Source organism: Haliaeetus albicilla, chromosome 24 (genome assembly GCF_947461875.1).
Source record: "Haliaeetus albicilla chromosome 24, bHalAlb1.1, whole genome shotgun sequence".
Classification (NCBI taxonomy): Eukaryota; Metazoa; Chordata; class Aves; order Accipitriformes; family Accipitridae; genus Haliaeetus; species Haliaeetus albicilla.
In genome coordinates this window covers 14,607,292-14,627,365 of record NC_091506.1, presented here as the reverse complement: position 1 = coordinate 14,627,365, position 20,074 = coordinate 14,607,292, and the positions used below count along the sequence as shown (strand labels likewise).

Here is a 20,074-nt window from a genome sequence, read left to right as displayed (position 1 = left end):
TAAGTGAGCATTTTAGCTAAGCCAAATGGTAGCTGAGGGCCTTTGGATAAAAAATGGAAGCAAAATGGGGAATGTAGCAATAAAAGTGGCCAAGGATGATGTTAGATCATTGCAACAGAGTGATGGACAGTACTTGCCCTGTAAAATTGGACCCTAAATACCTCAGGTGGGTCCTTGGTCAGTTACTGTTCTAAGTCTAATTAAAAAGTAAAGTGTAATTCAATCTTGCATATGAGTTGAAGGTGATGTCTGTACTCTTCCAAACTACAAGGTGGGTAATTAAAGCATCAGTGATTCATAACTAAACTTCAAGATACAGGAGCGAGGAGAAAATCTTGCAAACGCAATGGAAGCTGTAAACCTCGTATCTGGGCAAAGAATATTTACTAATTTAGTAAATGAGGGAAAGCTTGCACCTGAATATGTAACATTTGCAAGCATATGGCATCTTAAAGGGCAGAAAAATTAATTGGAAGATCTGTTCAAGAAGAAAATCTAAGTATTAACACCTTGGAAAAACAGCTGAGTCAGAGGCCTTCTACAATTTGCCAGCTCTGAAAAAATTGGCGGAAAAAAAAACCCAAACCAAACTCCACTAAGTAATGCAGCCTTGCAGCCTAGTAAGAGAAATGTCTCAGTCACTTAGACTAGTAAGATTGCAATTGTTTGGAAGTGAAACAGTATTACTCACATAGGCTAACTGAGCTCCCCTTATAACTCTAAAACCCTTTTTAAGTACCTATCCATTATAACTGCATTACTTCATCTTATTTTCCAAAACCAAAACATTAAAAAATCTCTGACTTTTCCGTAGTACCAGAAGATGGAGCTGCTCAGAGAATAGACTTGCCTTGTATTCTGCCTCCCTTCCAAGACACAGCAGGTCCCTCTCATTCCCTGTATTGGTACTTGGGCTGCTGGTTCTGTCTCCTTGCAGACCAAGGAGAGGGAGAGGACAGGACAGCTGGCATCTGCAGGAAGCAAGCGGTAGGGGAAAAACACAGCACTGGAACAGGCCCAGTAAAATTAAATGGCCCTTGTGCATGGCAGATAATCCTTTAATATCTTCAGGAGGAAATTCAGCCCCACGAGCTAGTGCTGGAGATTCTCCAGTCCAAGTATCCCTTGTTTAATTAGTAAAATGCAGCAGCACAGGCTGACTGCCAATAGCAGCAATGTGTCAAGAACCAGTTAGACATTTCTGGAGTGAGAATGCAGCACTAGGGTCTAGGTTAGGAAGAAGTCACAATTCGAAAGAATTGCGATTTTTCAGGGGGTGAAAAGCAACCCTTAGGTACACCTTTGGCCCATATCCCCCATATTCCCAAGCTATATTTAAACCTATGTGAGGTAATATACAGTGCTTCATACTTCATATAAGGTGTTTCTAGCTTCCATTTTAGCTCCCCCTACACATCTGGATCTTGCCCAGCAATTAATTCTTCCTCTCTAAATCACCTCTAGAACCCAGATTTGTAGAAGCCCTATTAAGCTTGTCCCCATTTTACTTCATAAACCTAAACTCACTCACCTGTGTTCCTCTCCCAGCAATTGGAATGCTCCATATCCTTCACATACAAAAATTGGGCAAGACTCTCTGCATCTTTTCAAATGTGTGTGTTTTGTTTTGTTGTTACTTTGCTTTCCCAGACCAGCCATTAAAGGAAAAGGGAAAGAGGAACATTTCACTTTGCTTTCTAATCAACTTTCCCATCTCTGATGCAGTAAACTCAAGAGAGACAGCACTGCTCCAGCATCTGCTCTGGCTAGCTGATGTCTCAGGAAGGAGGAGCATCTCCTTTCACCCTGGCTCCTGCTGTGGACAAACTCAACACAAGAAATTACTAGAACTAAGAGCACTGGAAGACTGGCCTTCTGGAGGTAACAGAGACTTGGCTAGTTTTTTGGGTTGTTCTGGTTATTGTGAAATGTAGCTTACCTGATATGTACAAAACCCAACCAAGTTCTGCCAGATCCTTCAGACTGATCTGGCAACTTGGAACTTGTATTATTTTTTCCCCTGACCTTATCCATTCCAGACAAAGGGGTCTTAGCCACCTGTCACAGTTAGTACTTGAAGTCTTACATATCATTACAAGTCTTACTTGAAATACAGTATTTCTTGTATCACTGTTATTTTTGAGGGGACTAAATCAAGCCTGCAGTAACATGCCTTTACGTATCACAATAAAGCAAACAATAATGCAAAATACAACTGAGAGAAGGAAGAAGAAAAGGAAGGAGAAAAAATGGTACAAGAAAAGGGGGAAAAATACCCAACATGCTAAGGAGTCAGATCTTTCAACACCTCAAATTAATTGTTGAGTTGCCTCATTTCTCACATTCCTAGCATCAAAAAAATTGTTCCAAGACTTTCAACTCCCACCCAGAGAACCTGAAACAGTTCAGTTTTCTGACAATTTGCATCAGATCCCTTTAACAGAACCTGATGCTGTTAAAATTTTTTCTGCACAATGCACAACGCATTCGGTAGCCAAGCTTTATTCACAGGTCCAACAGCAGCATATCAAATCCTATTTCTTACTCAAGTCCTGTCAATACCATTCTTGACAAGGGTGGGAAAGACATACTGGGAGAAGGTGATGTGCATTTTCATCATACTGCACTCGAATTGCCTTTGTCCAGGCCTTAATAGATGAGCAAGGGACTGCAAACTAGGCTCTGACTTCTCATTACTGGCCAAACCCTAACTAGGGCATTGCTGTAAGCACCCTCGTAGTGTTCTATTGCCGCCAGTATATTGCTTTATTGGTGTATGTTGAAAACACTAAGAACACACCAAGCAAGTAGAAATGCTTACAGCATTTGTTGCTAATTCCTGATGCGTTTAGAACCAATTTTTGTTCTGCTTGCAAACAGTCGAACAGAAGTCTGCAGATTATCTACAAAACAACTGCAGAACAAGTTCTAGATTATATTGTTCATGAAGCCTTTTTTTAAAAAAGAACAAACCAACAAAAATCCACTACTATTTATGTTGTGGGATTGAGTGATCAGGTTAGTTATACACAAGAAAAACAAGTGTTTTGCATTGGTCTGTATGTAGATCTAAATATTCACGCGAAACTATTCTCTGAATGTTGGAAAAAAAATGGAAAGCCAATCATGGATGTAAGCATTTTTTCTTCAGTGTTTTGCTCTACAGTTAAGCTGGCCATCCGACACACTGAAATAAAAACTCTTGTATACAAATATTACTAGACTAACTCCCCAGTACAGTAGAATTTACTCATTGTTTGAGTAAAGGAGCTGATGCTACGCAAAGAAATATTTCATCTACTGGACCTCAGGATTTCCTGTCATTAAGGTAGAATGAGGAACAAATTTTTAGCAGTCTTGTGCCTGCCCAAGATTTTGAACTTCTGGGACAACAGCTCAGTTCAGGTATTTGACTTCTGATAGGGAAATGACAAAGTATCTAAACTCTTAAGAGACATGACAAAATTGGATCTTCATGGGAATTTCATCTGCCTCTGGAGAGCAGGGCTGTATTATATGTTGTTACTGATATACAACATATATAGGTCACTGTTATAATTGCTTTAGCCAGAAAGTAACAATTTTAAAGAGTGCCAAAAAGCTAAAAAAGTATTTTTACCTATCCACAATGTCTTAAATGATAGTCAGTGCCTTTACAATAGAAGAGTTGTACTGTGTTCAGTTAAGACTAGCATACAAATTATTGTTTTGGTCAGTTTAAGAAAGCATCACTGCCACAGCTCATGAATTTACTAACAGATAGCCATATTAATGGAATATGATACAGATTCCAACACTGCATGTGATCCTGGTACTAAAAGAGATAAGGCAGCATAGTAAAAAAACCTCATCAGGACAAAGTTTGTTCTTGTACTAACACACAAGCACTACCTACAAAAGTAGCACTAACTCCAAAGGAAAAAGAAAACCACCAAGATTTCAGCTCACAGCAATAGCCAGTAAGAATATGTGTAACAAACTACTTCATGTTTGTCATCTGAAGACAAGGCAGCCTTCTAAGCACAGGCACTAATCTCAGGGACTCCAGCTTAGAATCAAGAACACATATCTGGAGTGTACCTTGAAAATGTTAAAAGAACAGTTGATGAGACTATAATAACCTGAGGGAAAGTTTATCTAATTCTGTCGATTGTGACGTTATTCCACAGCCCATCGAGTGTCTTGTCCCTTCCACAGCTTAGTATTACTATGAATAAACTGCGTAACAGAGGCTTTGCTTTCCAAGATTACAACCTTACAGAGTACTATGAGGCAAGTATCATTTTAGTAACAGAAGTCAACTGTAATTTACCTATTTACAGGAAGATTGAAGTACTTGCTTCAGTTCCTCTCTATGCTCTGTTTAACGCTACAGCGACTACTCAATTACACCCAAGACTTGTATTAACTTTGTCTTACTACACTTCAGTGTAAGCTGTAGCCTTAACCCTGCATGCAGACTCTATTACTCTTAAATGAGGCTCAAGATCTTTACTGCTTTCTGACTTTGACAAATTACTCACTTTATAGCGGAATTACAACCTGCTGGTACACAAAGCCAAGCATGGCGACTCTTTGAAATGTGAACTTCTATACACATGCTGTAACTCAAAAGCATAGTGGCTAAACAGAGCTCACCTAAACCTGAGTATTTAATTACTTAAATGCATTTGAAATAATTAAAACAATGAACCTTCATCTCTACCAGACAGAATGTTTCCTTCAAGATAAAAGGCCTACTTTGTTTCTAAGTATCTGCTTTTTTTATTTAAAGTCTACCTTTGACTTCTTCCTTGAAAGAGGAGATGGCATTTTGTTTGTCACAAGCATTGTTTCATTTTAGCCCATTGGGACTACCAATACAATCCGTATTGCAGACAAGCTGCCTCTTCTGAGCAAGGTGCTCCTTTTAAGGTTTATTTCAAGGAACTGTATTGCTAGAAATATGTATATTAACAGCTACTGATGCAATGCATGGATATATCAACTTTGGTCGATATGTAATCAGCAATTCATTAAAGATGCAGGCAAAACCCTACTCACATTGTCTCCTGGGTTTCTGTTACATATTGAAGACAGTTAAAGATTGTATTCAAAAGCTCTGGCCTTTTCTCTGCCTAGCTGTGTTCTCAGTAACAGTACTTCCTAGAAACTTAAACCTCAGTTACAGCAGAAGCTGCTTTGGAAGGTGCTCTTAACGTAAATTAGCTTGAGTTTACCAGACTTTGTCACTGGGACTTCTTGTAGCAAGAGTAACAAGATCTGGGCTAAAAATACGAGCAGAGCTTAGCCTGAAACTGCAATGAAATCATGCTTTGGGTTCCTGAAGACATACAATCAATAGAATAGAACATTCAGTTGGAGGACTGAGCCATATTTGCATCCATACAGCAGACAGGCAATAGAAAAATAGATTTTGAAATACCCATTAACAGCAGCCTCAAAAAACATGTTAATCTAAGTCTTTTGAACTACAGAGGTTTAAGGGGGCAGAAACATGAAAGCAGACAGCAGCAGTTGCATAAAGCTGATTTTTTGGGGTGACTATCACCATTAATATAATATTGACTAAATCCCTGTACAAGTGTTCAAGTTAGCTTTCCAGCTAGCCATCAACAGAATCTGTGATTCTCCTGTGGGAACCCATGTTGGTTTTTAAATGTAGATACAGCTATGAAACAGACATGCATGCTTTTCAGACAGTTCATATTTGTTTTATTACAATTTTTGTAACTGTTAGTATTTTCATATCTGGACATCTTAAAAGGAATTTTAGATTTACAACTTCAGAAGACACTTACAGAATTATTTAAGTCTTGAGGACAGCTGCTCTACTGCACTGTATACAACTTTGATGCCCACCTTCCATGTCCCGCTCTACATAGCTCCAAACAAGTGAAAAACTGAGACTGATGTTCACATTCAAGCTGCAGGAAAGCTCAGTATATGGAAAAAGAGTAAGTGGTAATTTGCAATTCAACTATTTCAGGAATCAAGAAGAGCGTACACAGAACTATACATTTTATCATTTTATTAGGAATAATTCCAAGTGGGTTATGAAGAAACTAATCCATTGAGTTTGATGAATTTTCCAAAATTTCTTTATGAAGATATGTTCACCAACAAACAGTAAAACTTCAGCAGAACTATTATACACTGGGCAAAAATAGTCAGGCTGATACCAAAAAGCAACATGCAACATAAAAAAAAAAAAAAAGATACAATATAAAGGAAGACAATCTGCTGAATATTAAAAACAACCTCAACATGAGCTCTTCGCAACCAGCACAGAACTATTCTACCCATCAAATCCAATTCACACAAAGGCAAGTTGGGCTGACAGAACCCAAGGATTAATAAAATGTTCCTCAGTGCAGTAGATTTGTATAGTGTTTTAGAGCATTTCCTTGGCTGGAACAAGCAGTATTAGGAATTCTTTTTGGCAAGGGAGAGAAATAAATACATACGGAATGCTACATTTTTAAATCAGCAGACTGTCTGAGGAATGAAACAGGGCATCAGTAAACTAAAAGTAGCAGGGAGAAAAAAAACATTAATTTATTGGGGCTCAGAAGAGTATTCAAAACAGATCTTAAAGTTGTCACAATAACTATATTCAGGCATTTAGGCTAACAAGGGGAATAAAATCAGAAGATACACTTTTTCCAAGTTAAGGAGATTTTTACCCAAGCATATTGCTACCTTTGCAACATGTAGCTCGGTAAACAATAATTGGCAACAAAATAAGTTGAAACGCTGTAATATCCTGCCCAAATATCAGTTCCAGATACTGTAATAACCAAGATGCGAACTAATTTTGTTGTAACAAGCCTAGACCACTTATATCAAACATGTCCCTGGTGAAAGAGTCATCCAGTTTGAGTTAGCGTTTTGAGAGTTCATTTGACAGCCAGTCAAGTCCCTCATACAGACCAGTTCCTTGCGTAGCACAGGTAGCCTGGACATACCACTGTTAATGTAGAACACAAACAGAAATTAAATATAAATACTGACAAAATGCAAGATAAGTTATCACAATATGTGACATTCAGATACACACTCAGTGTTCTTTAAACACTGTTTCGTGCCATAAGTAGAGTAAATATCAAACGCATGGTATTTTTTAAAGTTTTGAAAAGTATATATAAAGCAGACGGGGTTCAGACATTATCTGGAAACTCAAGTGTTGTCCTACCAAATCCTAGAACAACATTTAGGGCATCAAGAAACAAATACAGAACTTGCATTTGGTTTATATGCTGAAAACTAGCTTCTTGTTTTTGAAAGACCGCTTTTTAGGAAATGGGACATGGAATTATCTAAATCAACAGACCTCTAAAACATCTTCTATGGATATGATCTTAGTGTGTCAACATACAGACATTAAGCTAGTATTACAGAAGGCTAGGTGGTTTATGTGAAGCAACCCTATGTCTCAAAGGCTTGTGCAGATGGAATCTAACAATTCAGGAGCTACTTAATTTCTTCTCATCTTTGTAGTGGTGAGAACGCAGAAAGCATTTTCTCCCCCATAACAACAAATATTGAGAAAATGGGAAAGCCCACCACATACTTTGTCAAACATGTTTGACAGCTGTATTTCAGTGACAGACTGGAATATTTATTTTTCCAAGAAAAGGTGAGAGATGAAACACCTGCAATAGCTATACACACTGGATTATACTCCTAAATCACTTATTTTCAACAAGGACCTTAAACTATGCAGTACAGAGTTTAATAGCAGGTATGTGCATCTTTTTACACAAAGAGGTGAGAACTTCCCTTTCCTTTAAAGGAAAACTTATGTTTATGATATATAATAAAGGAAGACAAGAGTTCAGCAAGCAGGAAGTTTAGCACTTACAGTTCTGTTACGCAGAGACTGAAGACCTAGTTTATCTGTCATTTCACTGATTGCCATGGCATTTGGCAGATCTTGTTTGTTCGCAAACAGAAGCAGGACTGCATCTCGCAGCTCATCCTCCTGAAGCTAACAGAAAAAATGGTGATGTTATTAAATTAGCTCAGTTAAGTACTTCAACAAGCACTAAAGAAACCTAAATACTGATTTAAGGGTTATAAACATTTTCATTCTTGCTCCTGAAGTCACTAGTAAGTACTAAGTGAAATGGAACTAGTACCCAACAGAACTTCTCCTACAAGTAAGGAAATATTCTTTCAATAGGCAGTTTAAATTTACTGGCATCTTGCTGCTGAAATTCTTAGCACCGATTTGTTTTTCCAAAATTCTTTCTTACTCTGCTGCATTTCTATTATGGTTTTAAGACAAAAAGAAAGGTTCTGACACATTAGTAGTTCTTGAGCTAAAGCGCTCTACAGAGTTGTAGTTACAAGTCAGTGCACTACGTGACCCAGAATTACCAGGTGAACACAATATGCACTGTACAAACTCCCTAAAATTTTAAAATCCTAAATCTCTTGGGGAAGCTGACAGACATCCAAAAACATGACAAGTAAGTTTAACAATTGTATTTCAGAAGGTATCTATATTTACCATTTTCTGCAGCTCCTCTGCTGCTTCCTGGATTCTCTCTCTGTCATTGCTGTCTACCACAAAAATGAGGCCCTGTAAGAAGTTAAGCAGTTTTGAAAAACCAATGTAAACATACAATACTATTTTAAAAACCAAATAACTCATATTGAATATTGCAATCATCCCCTTTCTTAGGTAAGAAAATTTGAGAGAAATTTCTGTTTAAGCAGCGCAAGATGTCTGTCTGAACAGCTATATAATAAGTTTTAACTGCAGAATAAAGCTAGGCCTTCTAAATCAATAAAGTTAACACACACAAATGTTGGTTTACAGATTACTGTGGGATTCATTAGTTTGGGGGGCGGGGGGAGACTCCAGCAAAATTTCAGAAGCTAACTCTCCCCCCTCCCTTTTCACTCATTGTATCACGTTAAATGCAGCAAGAGAATTGCAACCGCTTCACCATCTCATGTTTCACTGAAAAAAACCCACACCCTTAAAGTAAGGCCTGAATTTGTTTTAAAAAGTTTGTACCAAACAGCATTTCTCATGGCATCTCTGTTATTCAAGCGTCCTCCTTACACACGCACACTATTTACTCTTAAAATTTCAGTCTGAAAGACTTACATTTTATCATTCTAAGAAAAGAGAGCATCTTTTAAAAATATTTAGTGACAGGGCTGAATAAGGAACTGAAATTAAGTATTAGTCTATTCACAACAGTACTTTGCTAGCTCCTTTTTGTCAATCCAGACTTCTCCATTTTTCTGCACCAATCATATGCTTTATGCTGCACAGAAGTTTCTTGGAAACAATTCTATATTCAACACAGAAAAAAACCCAGAACCAAAAAACCCACAAAACAACACACTCCCCCAAGCTTCCTGATACTAATAAGCAACTTACCTTACTACTTGTGAACCAACGGAAAGAATCACATTTATGTCACCAAAAATGACAGCAGTCACATCAATAGGAAGTTGACACTTTCTAATCAATTGGTAACAAGATCTTTTATGCTATTTTTAGATACTCAATGTACTAAATACACTGATATAGCACAGTAAAAGCTGTATATTTTAAGGCCGATTATTAAAAAAAGAGTACATAGAAGGGTGTTTAAACAGTAACAATCTTTATGCATAAGGCAATGCCAGTTCAAACAGATCAAAGTATGGATAGGGTAAAGTTGAAGAGTTCCTCACAAACAAACCAGCTGCTCTGGCACATTACAGAACACTGGTAGATCCTAAAGGATTTCATCCTTGCCAGGCTACACTCACGACTAGACTTGAAGCCTTCAGGTTAACAAACTAGCTTCAACTAGAATAAAATCTGGGTATCCCTCAGCACTTGCAGGAAGTAGTGAGGAACCTCTCTGAAAGGAAAGGACAGAGGACAACTTTCCACATATACTCTACACAGCATGAGACTTTACAAACACGTCTTTAACTACTGCCATCTCAGAACTCTTACCTGTGTGTTTTGGAAATAATGCCTCCAAAGAGGTCTAATTTTATCTTGACCACCAACATCCCAAACTGTGAAACAAATGTTTTTATATTCTACCGTTTCCACATTAAAACCTAAAAATAAAAGAGTTAAGTAATTAGAAATAGTTAATGCTAGTGTTAAAATGTAACTCTAACCATGTTAAAGATAGCTACTTCCTAAGTTATACTTCTCCCAAATATATATAAAATGGCTTATCAGAATTGAACTGCTAGATCAAGAATAACATTGACTTAAGTGGAGAAAAAAAATATTAAACGCTTAAATTCACGTACACTACCTTTGGTTCAGCAAATCTTTCAACCATGAACTGCTAGAGGGTCATGATATTTGGGGGAAGTACTGCTACTTAATCGGTTCCTATACTCCTGAGCACCTGCTACTGGCCACTATCAGACACAGGATTCTGGTCTAGATGTATCTTTGGTCTGACACATTTACATTATGGCAGTACTAGAAAGCCCACGTTTGTCTTGATTCTTACACTAACAGCAAGATAGCAAATCCCTACGCTCTTCAGAAGCCCATCTCTAAAACACAAATTTAGAGTAACAAGAATGAAGACATGAGAATTGGTTATCTTACCAATAGTGGGAATTGTGGTGACAATTTCTCCTAGTTTCAGTTTATAAAGAATAGTTGTCTTACCAGCAGCATCCAAACCAACTAGAAATAAACAGAAAATTTGATTTAGTTCACAATATGAACTACAACCTGCTAATTTTAAAACATGCCATTTTACATGCAGAGTATTAGGGGTTTTTTTCTGAGAAGAAACACCTTCTTAAACACTCTGAAGTCATTGTTGATATACTACTGTCCGTTTCTCCCCATCTCCTCTACCCAGCACTGAGAGAACAAGCAATGAAGAAAACAAGCTTGACAACACACTTCCAGCCACAACCTACAGGCTCACAAGTTTCTAGTCACCTTTCTTCGTATTTGTGTTACTTAATTAAGTTTTATCATTCACTTTCAAAGTTTCTTCTGTCTAAGTCAGGATGGTTTTAAATGCGTAGCAACAATCTAGAAGCAGCACACAGTTTCTAACTGATCACATTTGCTACTTTGCACTCAAGTTGGAGAAGGTCTCACTTACTCAACCTTCACCTAAGGCCAGTTTCACATGCACCTGAACCAAGAGGCACTATCCATAGAAGACACTTCAGTCCCCCTTATTCCAGTCTCTTCTCCCTTTGCTAAAACATTTCTTTTGCATTGACAGAAACACATACATTAGGAAAATCCTGTCATCACTCCGCATATAGCCTAAGGACTGTAACTCTTCTTTAGAATATAAATTCTATTTATTGAGAGCCACTAGGATGCTTTCATTAGGAGTCTCCACTTTTGATCTTTAAAGAAGGCCTTCTGCACCAAAATTTGCTCTTCTGTTTCTACAACAAAACTTAAGTTTGCTGTTTTTTCAACGTAAGCTATGTGGTAAATATGTGATCCTAAAAAAAAAAAAAACAAAAAAACAAAAAAAAACCAAACCAAAAAACAAACCAAAAACTGGAGCGTCAAAGACATTTTTTGAGAAGCATGACCAACACCGCAGGCACACACTGTAGTTTTCTAGAAATGTCTGTGCAACTGCTCATTGTTAGGCATTTCAGAACACACAAGAGCAACTCAAAACACAATTCTTTATGTTAGAATCCAATGCCTAGCACATAAGCACCTAAATAAAGAGTAGGTACTGAACACCACAGCAATGGTTTTAATAAAATATTTATTTGTGAAAATTAAAATAGCCAATAAAATTTTGCCCAAACAAAAATAAAACCCCTATCAAAGAATTAATTAAATAATACTTGCACAAGAAACCAAATGTTATCCTTGTCTGATTACATTCTTAAGTGTTCTCAGTTAATTTCCTAATTGGTGATTGTGATATATTAAGCTTTAAGTGGTTTGATGACTTGACTATTAATACAACTGTTTCCTTAGCATTACAATAAAATGGAATTAGAAATTACCTGCTTATTCAGAATGAAACCAAACTCTTAAAAAGCCGCCTCTTTCTCAAGACACAAACTGCTGTTACAGCTAACTAATTAAAAAAACCTAGCTATAATTGTCCTATACCTGATACTGTAAACAGGATTATACGTGCCAACTCAGTGTCTTTGGTATTATCATTGTGTGTTCAAAAAAAAAAAAAAAATTGTTCTAATTGTTAATGTCATGAAGGGGGGGAGGAGGGGGGATGGAATCTACCATTAAAACCAAAGCTCCTTCAGGGGTAATAACCTCCCAAAATGTTCAAATTAAAATTTAACAGTTTTACATTTGCTATTGTCTAAGTGTTGGTCTCTTAGAAACACACACAAGCATGAACAAAAAAAAAAAAAAAAAAAAAAAAAGACAAGACATGGTGCAGCAGAAGTTTCACAGGAGCTTGCAAGTCATGAAACCTGTAAATGTTAGCATTTTCCCTACACCAATAAAGTTTTGGGTAGCCTTAGAAAACCCTTTGAGCAAACTCTGAAACCCTCAAATACTCCATCTATGCTGAAAAACTATGTTTTTGATAGCACAATGCTTGAAGCCCAACACTATGCTCACACAGCTCATCTTCAAGTGAGCATTTGTAGGGTGCCTAGATCTTTACAAGAAAATATAATGCGTGTACATAATATGTATGTGACAGTTTGAGTAAATTAAGATCGTTTAGTGAACCATCAATTAAAGCTACACATACCCACAAACTCTTCCCCCACCCCCCCAAAAAAACCCCGAACAGTTATCAGTAGAACAAACACTGACAAGATTTGTTAAAATTAGCAATGAAAGAAAGATGGTGTTATCTACACAAATGGTTTTAGTGTATTTAGGGGTTATACTAAAGATACAGACAAAGACAAAAAGAAAAAAGCTAATCTCATTTCAAAGAATATACACAGGGTATTGAGAACCATTTGAAGATATGACTCAGAGTTAAGAAATTAGAAACTAGTCAAGAGTTTTAAACTATTTGCTAAATTTAAGAAATTACTGCCCCAGTTATCCACTCTACTCTTTTACCAGGACTCACCAACACCTCAATGGTGTTGGCAGAAGGCTACATTAGCTATGTAAGCGCAAAGCCCAGAGACTTTGCTTAAATCCACTCTTATCCACAATTCTAATTAAGCTGTTGGACTTTGCACTGAGGCAGGATGAGTTATGGACATGCGTTTTCTTCTGACTCCACACGTGAGACAGCAGCTTTTAACTAAGGGAACACAACTCTGCAAATCACAATTACCCTATCTGCAAAACCTGCCTCTTTTAGCTGAATGGCTAATGTTATGAAGTCTAAACAAGCAATAGTTATCAAGAGCATAGCGTCCATTCATACTTCTTACTCCAACTTGCCATTTACCACCCTTTTTAGAACAAGAAATTTCATAACACCAAATCACATTTAGTCTTTTGAGCTACTAGGAACTGTAACTATTGCTTTTAGCAGCCCAAGAACAAACACATGTTTACATTTGCACTGAAACACTAAATGTAAATCTATGAGCTACTTCCATGTCATAAAGTTTAAGCTGATTTAACTATCACGATTGAAACTTAAGTCTTAAATCCCCAAATAATGTAAATTTCCAATTCTACATTTTCACTCTGATTCCATTACCTGACTGACCATCAACAAGACCAAGCGCTAAATATCTTGATGTGGGTACGATGGTCAGCAGTTGTACCACAAAGCATTAAGATTACAATAAAGTACAAATGGGAAGCACAGACTTGCCCTTGCAACCATTTATCTTTAAACAGAGTCAGATATACTTTTCCTCTAGCTGGAGAAAAAATACCTATAATGCTTTCAGTTACTCTTAAAACCACTGTGGTTCTAAGCCCTTTACTCCTCTTAAGAGTGTTTCATTCACAGCCTGTCAGTTGTGTTTCTAAACCTCAAGCTTGTAGTTCACTTGTCCCTGGGAACACCACCCCTGTGACCCCACTGCATTCCTCATTTACCAACTTTCTACTTTGATCATTGGTGGCTAAATATCAAGCTGCCTCAGTTATCACAGCAGAGAGCTTCATATAAACTATAGATGCAGAAAAATGGAGAATTGACTTTTTAAAAGGAACCCCCATCAAGACCAATAGATTTTGGTTGTCAGATTGAGATTTCCAAAGTTTGCTATAGAATACAGCATGTTGCCACTTCTAAAATGAATGTTTCCCATAATCAGCGAGGGGGGGGGGGGGGGAGGGAAGCAGCTTCTACTGTATTTAACCAATTTGTGACATTCATGTTACAATCAAAAGCCAGCTTAAAAAAGTGAAATTAACGAATCCCAATTTACTACAGGTTTGTATTCCTTCACTTTCCTTTTACGTTTATACCAGTTCTCTCAAAACTTATTTATCCTTTACATACTATTCCTCTTTCAGGTTTCGTTTCAATTGGGTAAGTCTTTGTGGGATATGAAGGGGCAATTCTCAATACAGCTTCTCAAGAAAACACACATACAAAAAAACCCCAACAGCATGCAAACCAACAGCGGTTTTAAAAAAAACAAAAACAAAACACAAACAACACAAAAACCCTCTAACAAATAAAAACAGCTAAATGGTTTTGTGCTGTACAGTGACACAATTCCCAAAGAATCTGACAAATTCTTCCCCAATGTATTTAATAATTACCTTTGTTTTTGAAGCTCCTGAGTAGCTATTATCTCAGTTATACTTGCACAACTACACCAAGACACAGAACACTAAATTATGATACTGAAAGGTGCACAATGAATCAATAACTTTTTTAAGCATGAGAAACTACAAGCGAAGAGTTTTACAGATAGGTACGTGTAGGGTTAGGACTCAGTTTTTCCACTCTAACACCCCCATTGCCTAGTTTAAGTTATTCAATCCTATCCTACAGTTACTTCTTTTCCCTCATGTTACTTCCACCTATAAAGATGCAGGAATTATTTTGCATCCATTTCCTCAGAATGTTAACTTAATATTTCTGAAAAGTACTTAATTATACAAGTGCACTTTTTAAAAAACAAAATTTCAGTAACAGCATACCATTAAATGTCCACCTTTTATCATAAGTGTAATTTGAGAATATAAAAACTAGTACATCATGTTTGCTGTTGGTAATGGTACCTGATGAGAAATATTCAAATTCTCCAGAACTCAGTAACACAAAGTCTGTCTTAAGAGCTAAATTAATTCCACTTTATCTTGAATTCTGCAGAAACAGAAGAAAGCTGTGAAAGGGAAGTCTGAATTATAAATTAATCATCTGTTCATTATCAACTCACCCATATAATATTTTCCCCCTAAATATTTCTCCATAAACACCTTACCCCATAAAGTTACTTCATTGGTATACTACATACAAAAACTTAAATGCCTAGCCTTGTATAGCTCATTTTCAAACCATAAACTGAAAATCATCACCCTGAGGAGAAGCTTAATTCAGTCACAGTATTAATTCAGACATCTCGCCTCAAAGTGCTGATATATAATGTAGTATGCTATGAAGAGCTTCTTTTCCATGTTACAGGTATAAATTAATTATGTCATATCCAATGTAACATATTCTGCTTCTAAACATCCAGTTTAGGTCCTATGATACACTCTCATCACAACATAGCAAAAGTTTTAGCCTCTTATACTACGTAACAAACACGGTGCAGTCTCATGCTCTGATCCAGTCCTGTATTTGAATATAATGCCTTAAAATCAAAATTATTAAAAAGCATTTGAACCAACTGCTAGAAAGTACAGCTCCCTAACTCATATCTAACCTAAATTTGAACTGATTACCTACCAATGAAGAAACTAAAGTGTTGCAAGCTGTTTTGATCTGTATGACATCGCTTTCCTGTTCTCATTATTTTGCAGAATGCAACAGAACTACAAATACCATAGAGACTATCTCATCCTACAGTCAAGCTCATTTGAAGATTCTACTTTATTCATTCAGAGTCATATGAAGAGTCTGGCTGCGAGGGAGACAGTCAAATCACTTCCTTGAAACCGAAAGATGTACTAAGTTTTCTCGAAGACAAAAATTACCCAGGTTATTTTGAAATGGATGAGACTCTCTAATTTCAAACAGAGAAGATACAATAAAAATTATTGTGCATGCAGTAAAGAACTCTGTCATCACAAAATGTATGGAGATCATGAAAAATTATAATTAAAAAAAGCTTCATTATTGTGTCTGCTGTGCATACCCAGGCAGCATTAAGGATGAGTTGCGTGCCAAGAAGTTTCACAGTTAGGACCTAGCCCCATCACTGGCTGTATTGAAGTGAGCACTTCGTGTAATTTCTTAGGACAAGCTACTTCAGTCAATGGCCATAAATCAAGTTCCATTCACTTTGGTAATAGAATTTGAGAAAAATTTAGGGGTTAAGATCTGTTTGTACATAAAGCTTGTGGGAGTGGGTAGGTGGGTGGAAGAAGGCAGGAAGGAGTTGAAGTGGAGGAGGAAATATCGAATGCAGTATGCGCTGGCTTTGACCTTTTGAACCGTAATCTTAAAGTGAGAACCTTCAAGAACCTCTTGCTTCAACTCTTACGCAGTCCGTGTCGAGAGAACCACAGTCTAATTCCAAATAAATAGTTACGGGCAGACAGTAAAACTAAGCAGGCACCGGAAGAGCAACCTACTGGGTTTTATGGTTTTTTACATGAGGTACAGGAGAATTAAAGCACACAGTCGCTATACCGAAACGTTCTTTCACAAGAGTCAGAGATACAGGCACCATAGTTGCCGAAAATCGGCCATTATATGGCAATTTCTTAAGCTCTCGGTGTCAAGCACACCGGGCTTTGTCACATCCTGTTCGAAAAGCCACACGGCTCGGGCAGGAGCGGCGTCTCCAGGCCGAGAGCACAACCGCACCGGCAGCGCGGAGAAAAGCAAGGCGCAGACCTCGCTCGCCTTTCGGTAAAGGGACACCCCCCTCCGCCCGACGTACTTTTCCCCGGCAGGCGGGCACCGGCTTCACCTACTGCAATTTGATCTTTGTTCTACGTTTTCGCTCCGGCTCAACGCGAGCGGAAACGCAGGTGCAAGGAGAAGGGGCTGCAGCCTCGCTGCAAACCCCGCAGAAAGCGGGGCTCTGCCTCACCCGGGCCAGCGCAGCCGCGACCCCCGATCAGCGGGACTCGGGGGCGGGGGGGGGGCACAAGAGAGAAGAAAACGAGAACACGGCAGAGGAAAAGGAAGGGCAGACATATCCCGATCCCCACCCCCTTCCCCCACCGCTCCTTCCCTCCCCTCGCTCACTTACCAACGACCCCGCAAGCCCTAAGGAAAGGGGACAGAGGGGTGTCCCGTGTCCCCCCCGCGCCCCGGGACGGGGCAAGCCCCCCCCGCCTCGAGCCCTCGGCCCCCTCCCGCCCGCCTCCCCTCCCCCACCGCCAGCGGGACGCGTCTGTGAGGGAGCGGGCGGGCCTGGCGTCGGCCGCGGCCCGGTAGGGCGCAACGGCTGCGGCGGCAAGGCTCCGGGGGGGGGGGGGGCGGCGGCAGCGCGCCGCTGTCGCCCCTTACCCATGAGGATGCGCATCTGCTTCTTGCCGAAGAGGCGTGAGAAGAGCGAGGAGATGGTGAGGCCCATGGCGGCTCCGGCGCGGGGCTGGGCGGCGGCACAGGCGGCGAGAGGAGCGCGGCGAGGAGGGAGGGAGGGAGGAAGGGAGAGAGGGAGGGAGGGGGAGCGCGGCCCGGCGCCTGTCTGCGCTCACGGATCCCTCCGCGAGCGAGGAGGCAGGCTGCTGAGGCGCGGGGTTCGCCCGGCGGCGCCGACTTATAAGGCGCGGGCGGCAGCGACGACGGCGGCAGCTGCTGCTCTGTGACCGGGGAACCTCGCTCGCTCGCTCGTTCTCTGCCACGTCACGCTCGCCACGGCCGCCCCGGCTCCAACGCGGACAGAATCACGTCACGCTCGCCACATCCCCCGTTCGCGGAACCACCCTTCGCCACACGGCCCGAGCGCCCAACGGCGGCGGGGACTACTACTCCCAGCGAGCGCTGCGCCCGCTCCGCGCCTCGCTCCTTCTAACCGCCGCTGCCGGCGCACGACGGGGGATGTAGTTGACGGCGTCCAGCCCGCCTCGCCGCAGCTTCCGGCCGCCCGGGGCACGGCGGAGCGCGGCATGCCGGGAAATGTAGTCCGCCGGGCGCCAGGCAGCTCCTCAGGCCGAGGCCGAGGCCAAGCGGCCAAGCGGCCTGCCGCTCCGCGGGGCACCCCCACACCCGAGTAGTTCACCTCACTGCAGCTCCCGCTCGGCTGAGGCTGAGGCACGACAGCCAACAGGGTCTTCTGCCCCAGGGCAGCAGGAGAGCTCAGAGCATGAGAGAGATGCAGGGGGTTCAGGGCAAACCAAATCCTCGGAGGACCCCCAAAAACACCCTAGCAGCAACAGAGCCAGGTAATTACAAAAACCCAACCTCTATCACGGGAACGCTGATTACCGAAGGATCTTTTTCTTACGTTGTTTCTGTGACCTGGACCCTCGGCTGCAGAGTCAAGGCGAAACACGGCGTGGTCTTGGCACCAAAACAGCACACGGCTTCTCAGCCAGGAAGCAGCAAACAGATCGAGGGAAGTTAGATGGGAATAAAACTGAAACAAGCCATGGTTTTTTAGAAGCATGCCATTTTTTGAGAGATATGTTTGAGTTCATAACCAGCTGTAACAGCGTCTTTCACAGCTACTGTAAAAAGCCCCTGGTATGGCAGTAATTAAATTTGGGGCAACGTAAGATGAGCTGCATTAATACCTAAGTGACTGAGCTCCCTATCCCAAGGAAGCATTGGTTCAATCAAAAGCCCTACAAATGTTCAAGGGAGTTGTTGCCTACCTATGTGAATTAGAAACTATGTCAGTACACAAGAGCTAACATTTTTCAAACAGAAGCTATTTACTTATCTTCCATTAAAGAAAAACATCTTTAATGGTCGTGATAAAAGAGACAGTCCTGGACCAGATCCTAACAGTAGACAACTGTGAGTGAGACTCAACTTAGGCTGTTGTTTTCTTACGTGTCATGTTGAGTCTTACTCAGGTTTTAAATTATGTTCTTCTGAACCAAAAATCTGTTGTAAATTAAGATTGAGGGTTGTATTTTTATAAAATTAAAATATCACTTATTTGAAACTTACATCTAGTTAGTGTGCAAGATGTTAATATGATCCTGATGAACTATTAGATTTCAATTTCCTCATAGTTTTAAGGAGTCCAGTTCTAGGCTTCCAATACTTAACAATTTCCTATTCAGAGCACTCAGCATTTTTACTTTTGTTTTTGGCCATGGAAATTAAGCTTCCCTGAACTTAGCTGAGGATAAGTGTACTACAAAATATTTGAAGGACTCTCTCTGAAAGGTTACTTCCCAGACCATCAAGCTGGCATATTCTTACTATAGCTAGGTAATTCACAGATACCTTCCATTATTTCAGTTGTTTGAGTACAATCTAACAAACATTTGCTTTAGAAGTGATTATCAATAATCAGCATTTCAACATTAACCTAAGTGGTTGCTCTGTATAATCATACTTAACTATTATTCACAACATATTTTTGGTTCACACTCCTTGACTCAGCTCATGGATGTTAGGACTGTTGAAGGACTAGCTGCATCTTTACCATATTTGATTGCACTCCATCTCGTGTTTTGGTTCTTGGCGTTATTTTACATTGTTTAAAAGAAATCTGAGAAGTCTCAAAGCTTGTGTGTGTCCAGTTTACTCTCCTATTACACTAACTGAGGCAGTCTTAACTTTTTCTGATGACCCAACTGGGGCCCTTTATCTTTAGCATTTCTTTATTGAACAGCTGCTACCTCTTTTCTAGGACCCTTTCTAATCACCCAGGTATTCTCTCCTTCACTTAGGGACTTTTTCCCAGCCTGGTCCAAACAATGTTTGGGTATACATACATATATATATATATTTTTTTTTTTAAAGTCAGGTGAAGACTGAGGCAAAGTTACAGAAACTAGTAGTTTTGTGCACAGTCCTTTAGCTGTCAAGCCTCAGATGAATGAGGTATAGGCTCTTTACCTGTATTTTAAGCACACTGAATTAAGAAAACAAAACCA

The 20,074-nt window shown here is 39.8% G+C and overlaps 1 protein-coding gene across 1 annotated transcript; it reads right to left on the bottom strand.

Annotated features, from left to right (window-relative positions):
• Positions 1 to 6,016: 6,016 nt before the first annotated feature.
• ARF4 (ARF GTPase 4) lies at positions 6,017 to 17,932 on the bottom strand. Its single transcript, XM_069812263.1, has 6 exons — positions 17,526 to 17,932; positions 10,592 to 10,672; positions 9,971 to 10,080; positions 8,516 to 8,587; positions 7,865 to 7,990; positions 6,017 to 6,970 (listed from the first exon to the last, which is right to left on the bottom strand). The coding sequence occupies exons 1-6, from the start codon at positions 17,590 to 17,592 to the stop codon at positions 6,884 to 6,886; spliced, it is 543 nt and encodes a 180-aa protein (XP_069668364.1). The 5' UTR covers positions 17,593 to 17,932; the 3' UTR covers positions 6,017 to 6,883.
• Between the last annotated feature and the right edge of the window lie 2,142 nt (positions 17,933 to 20,074).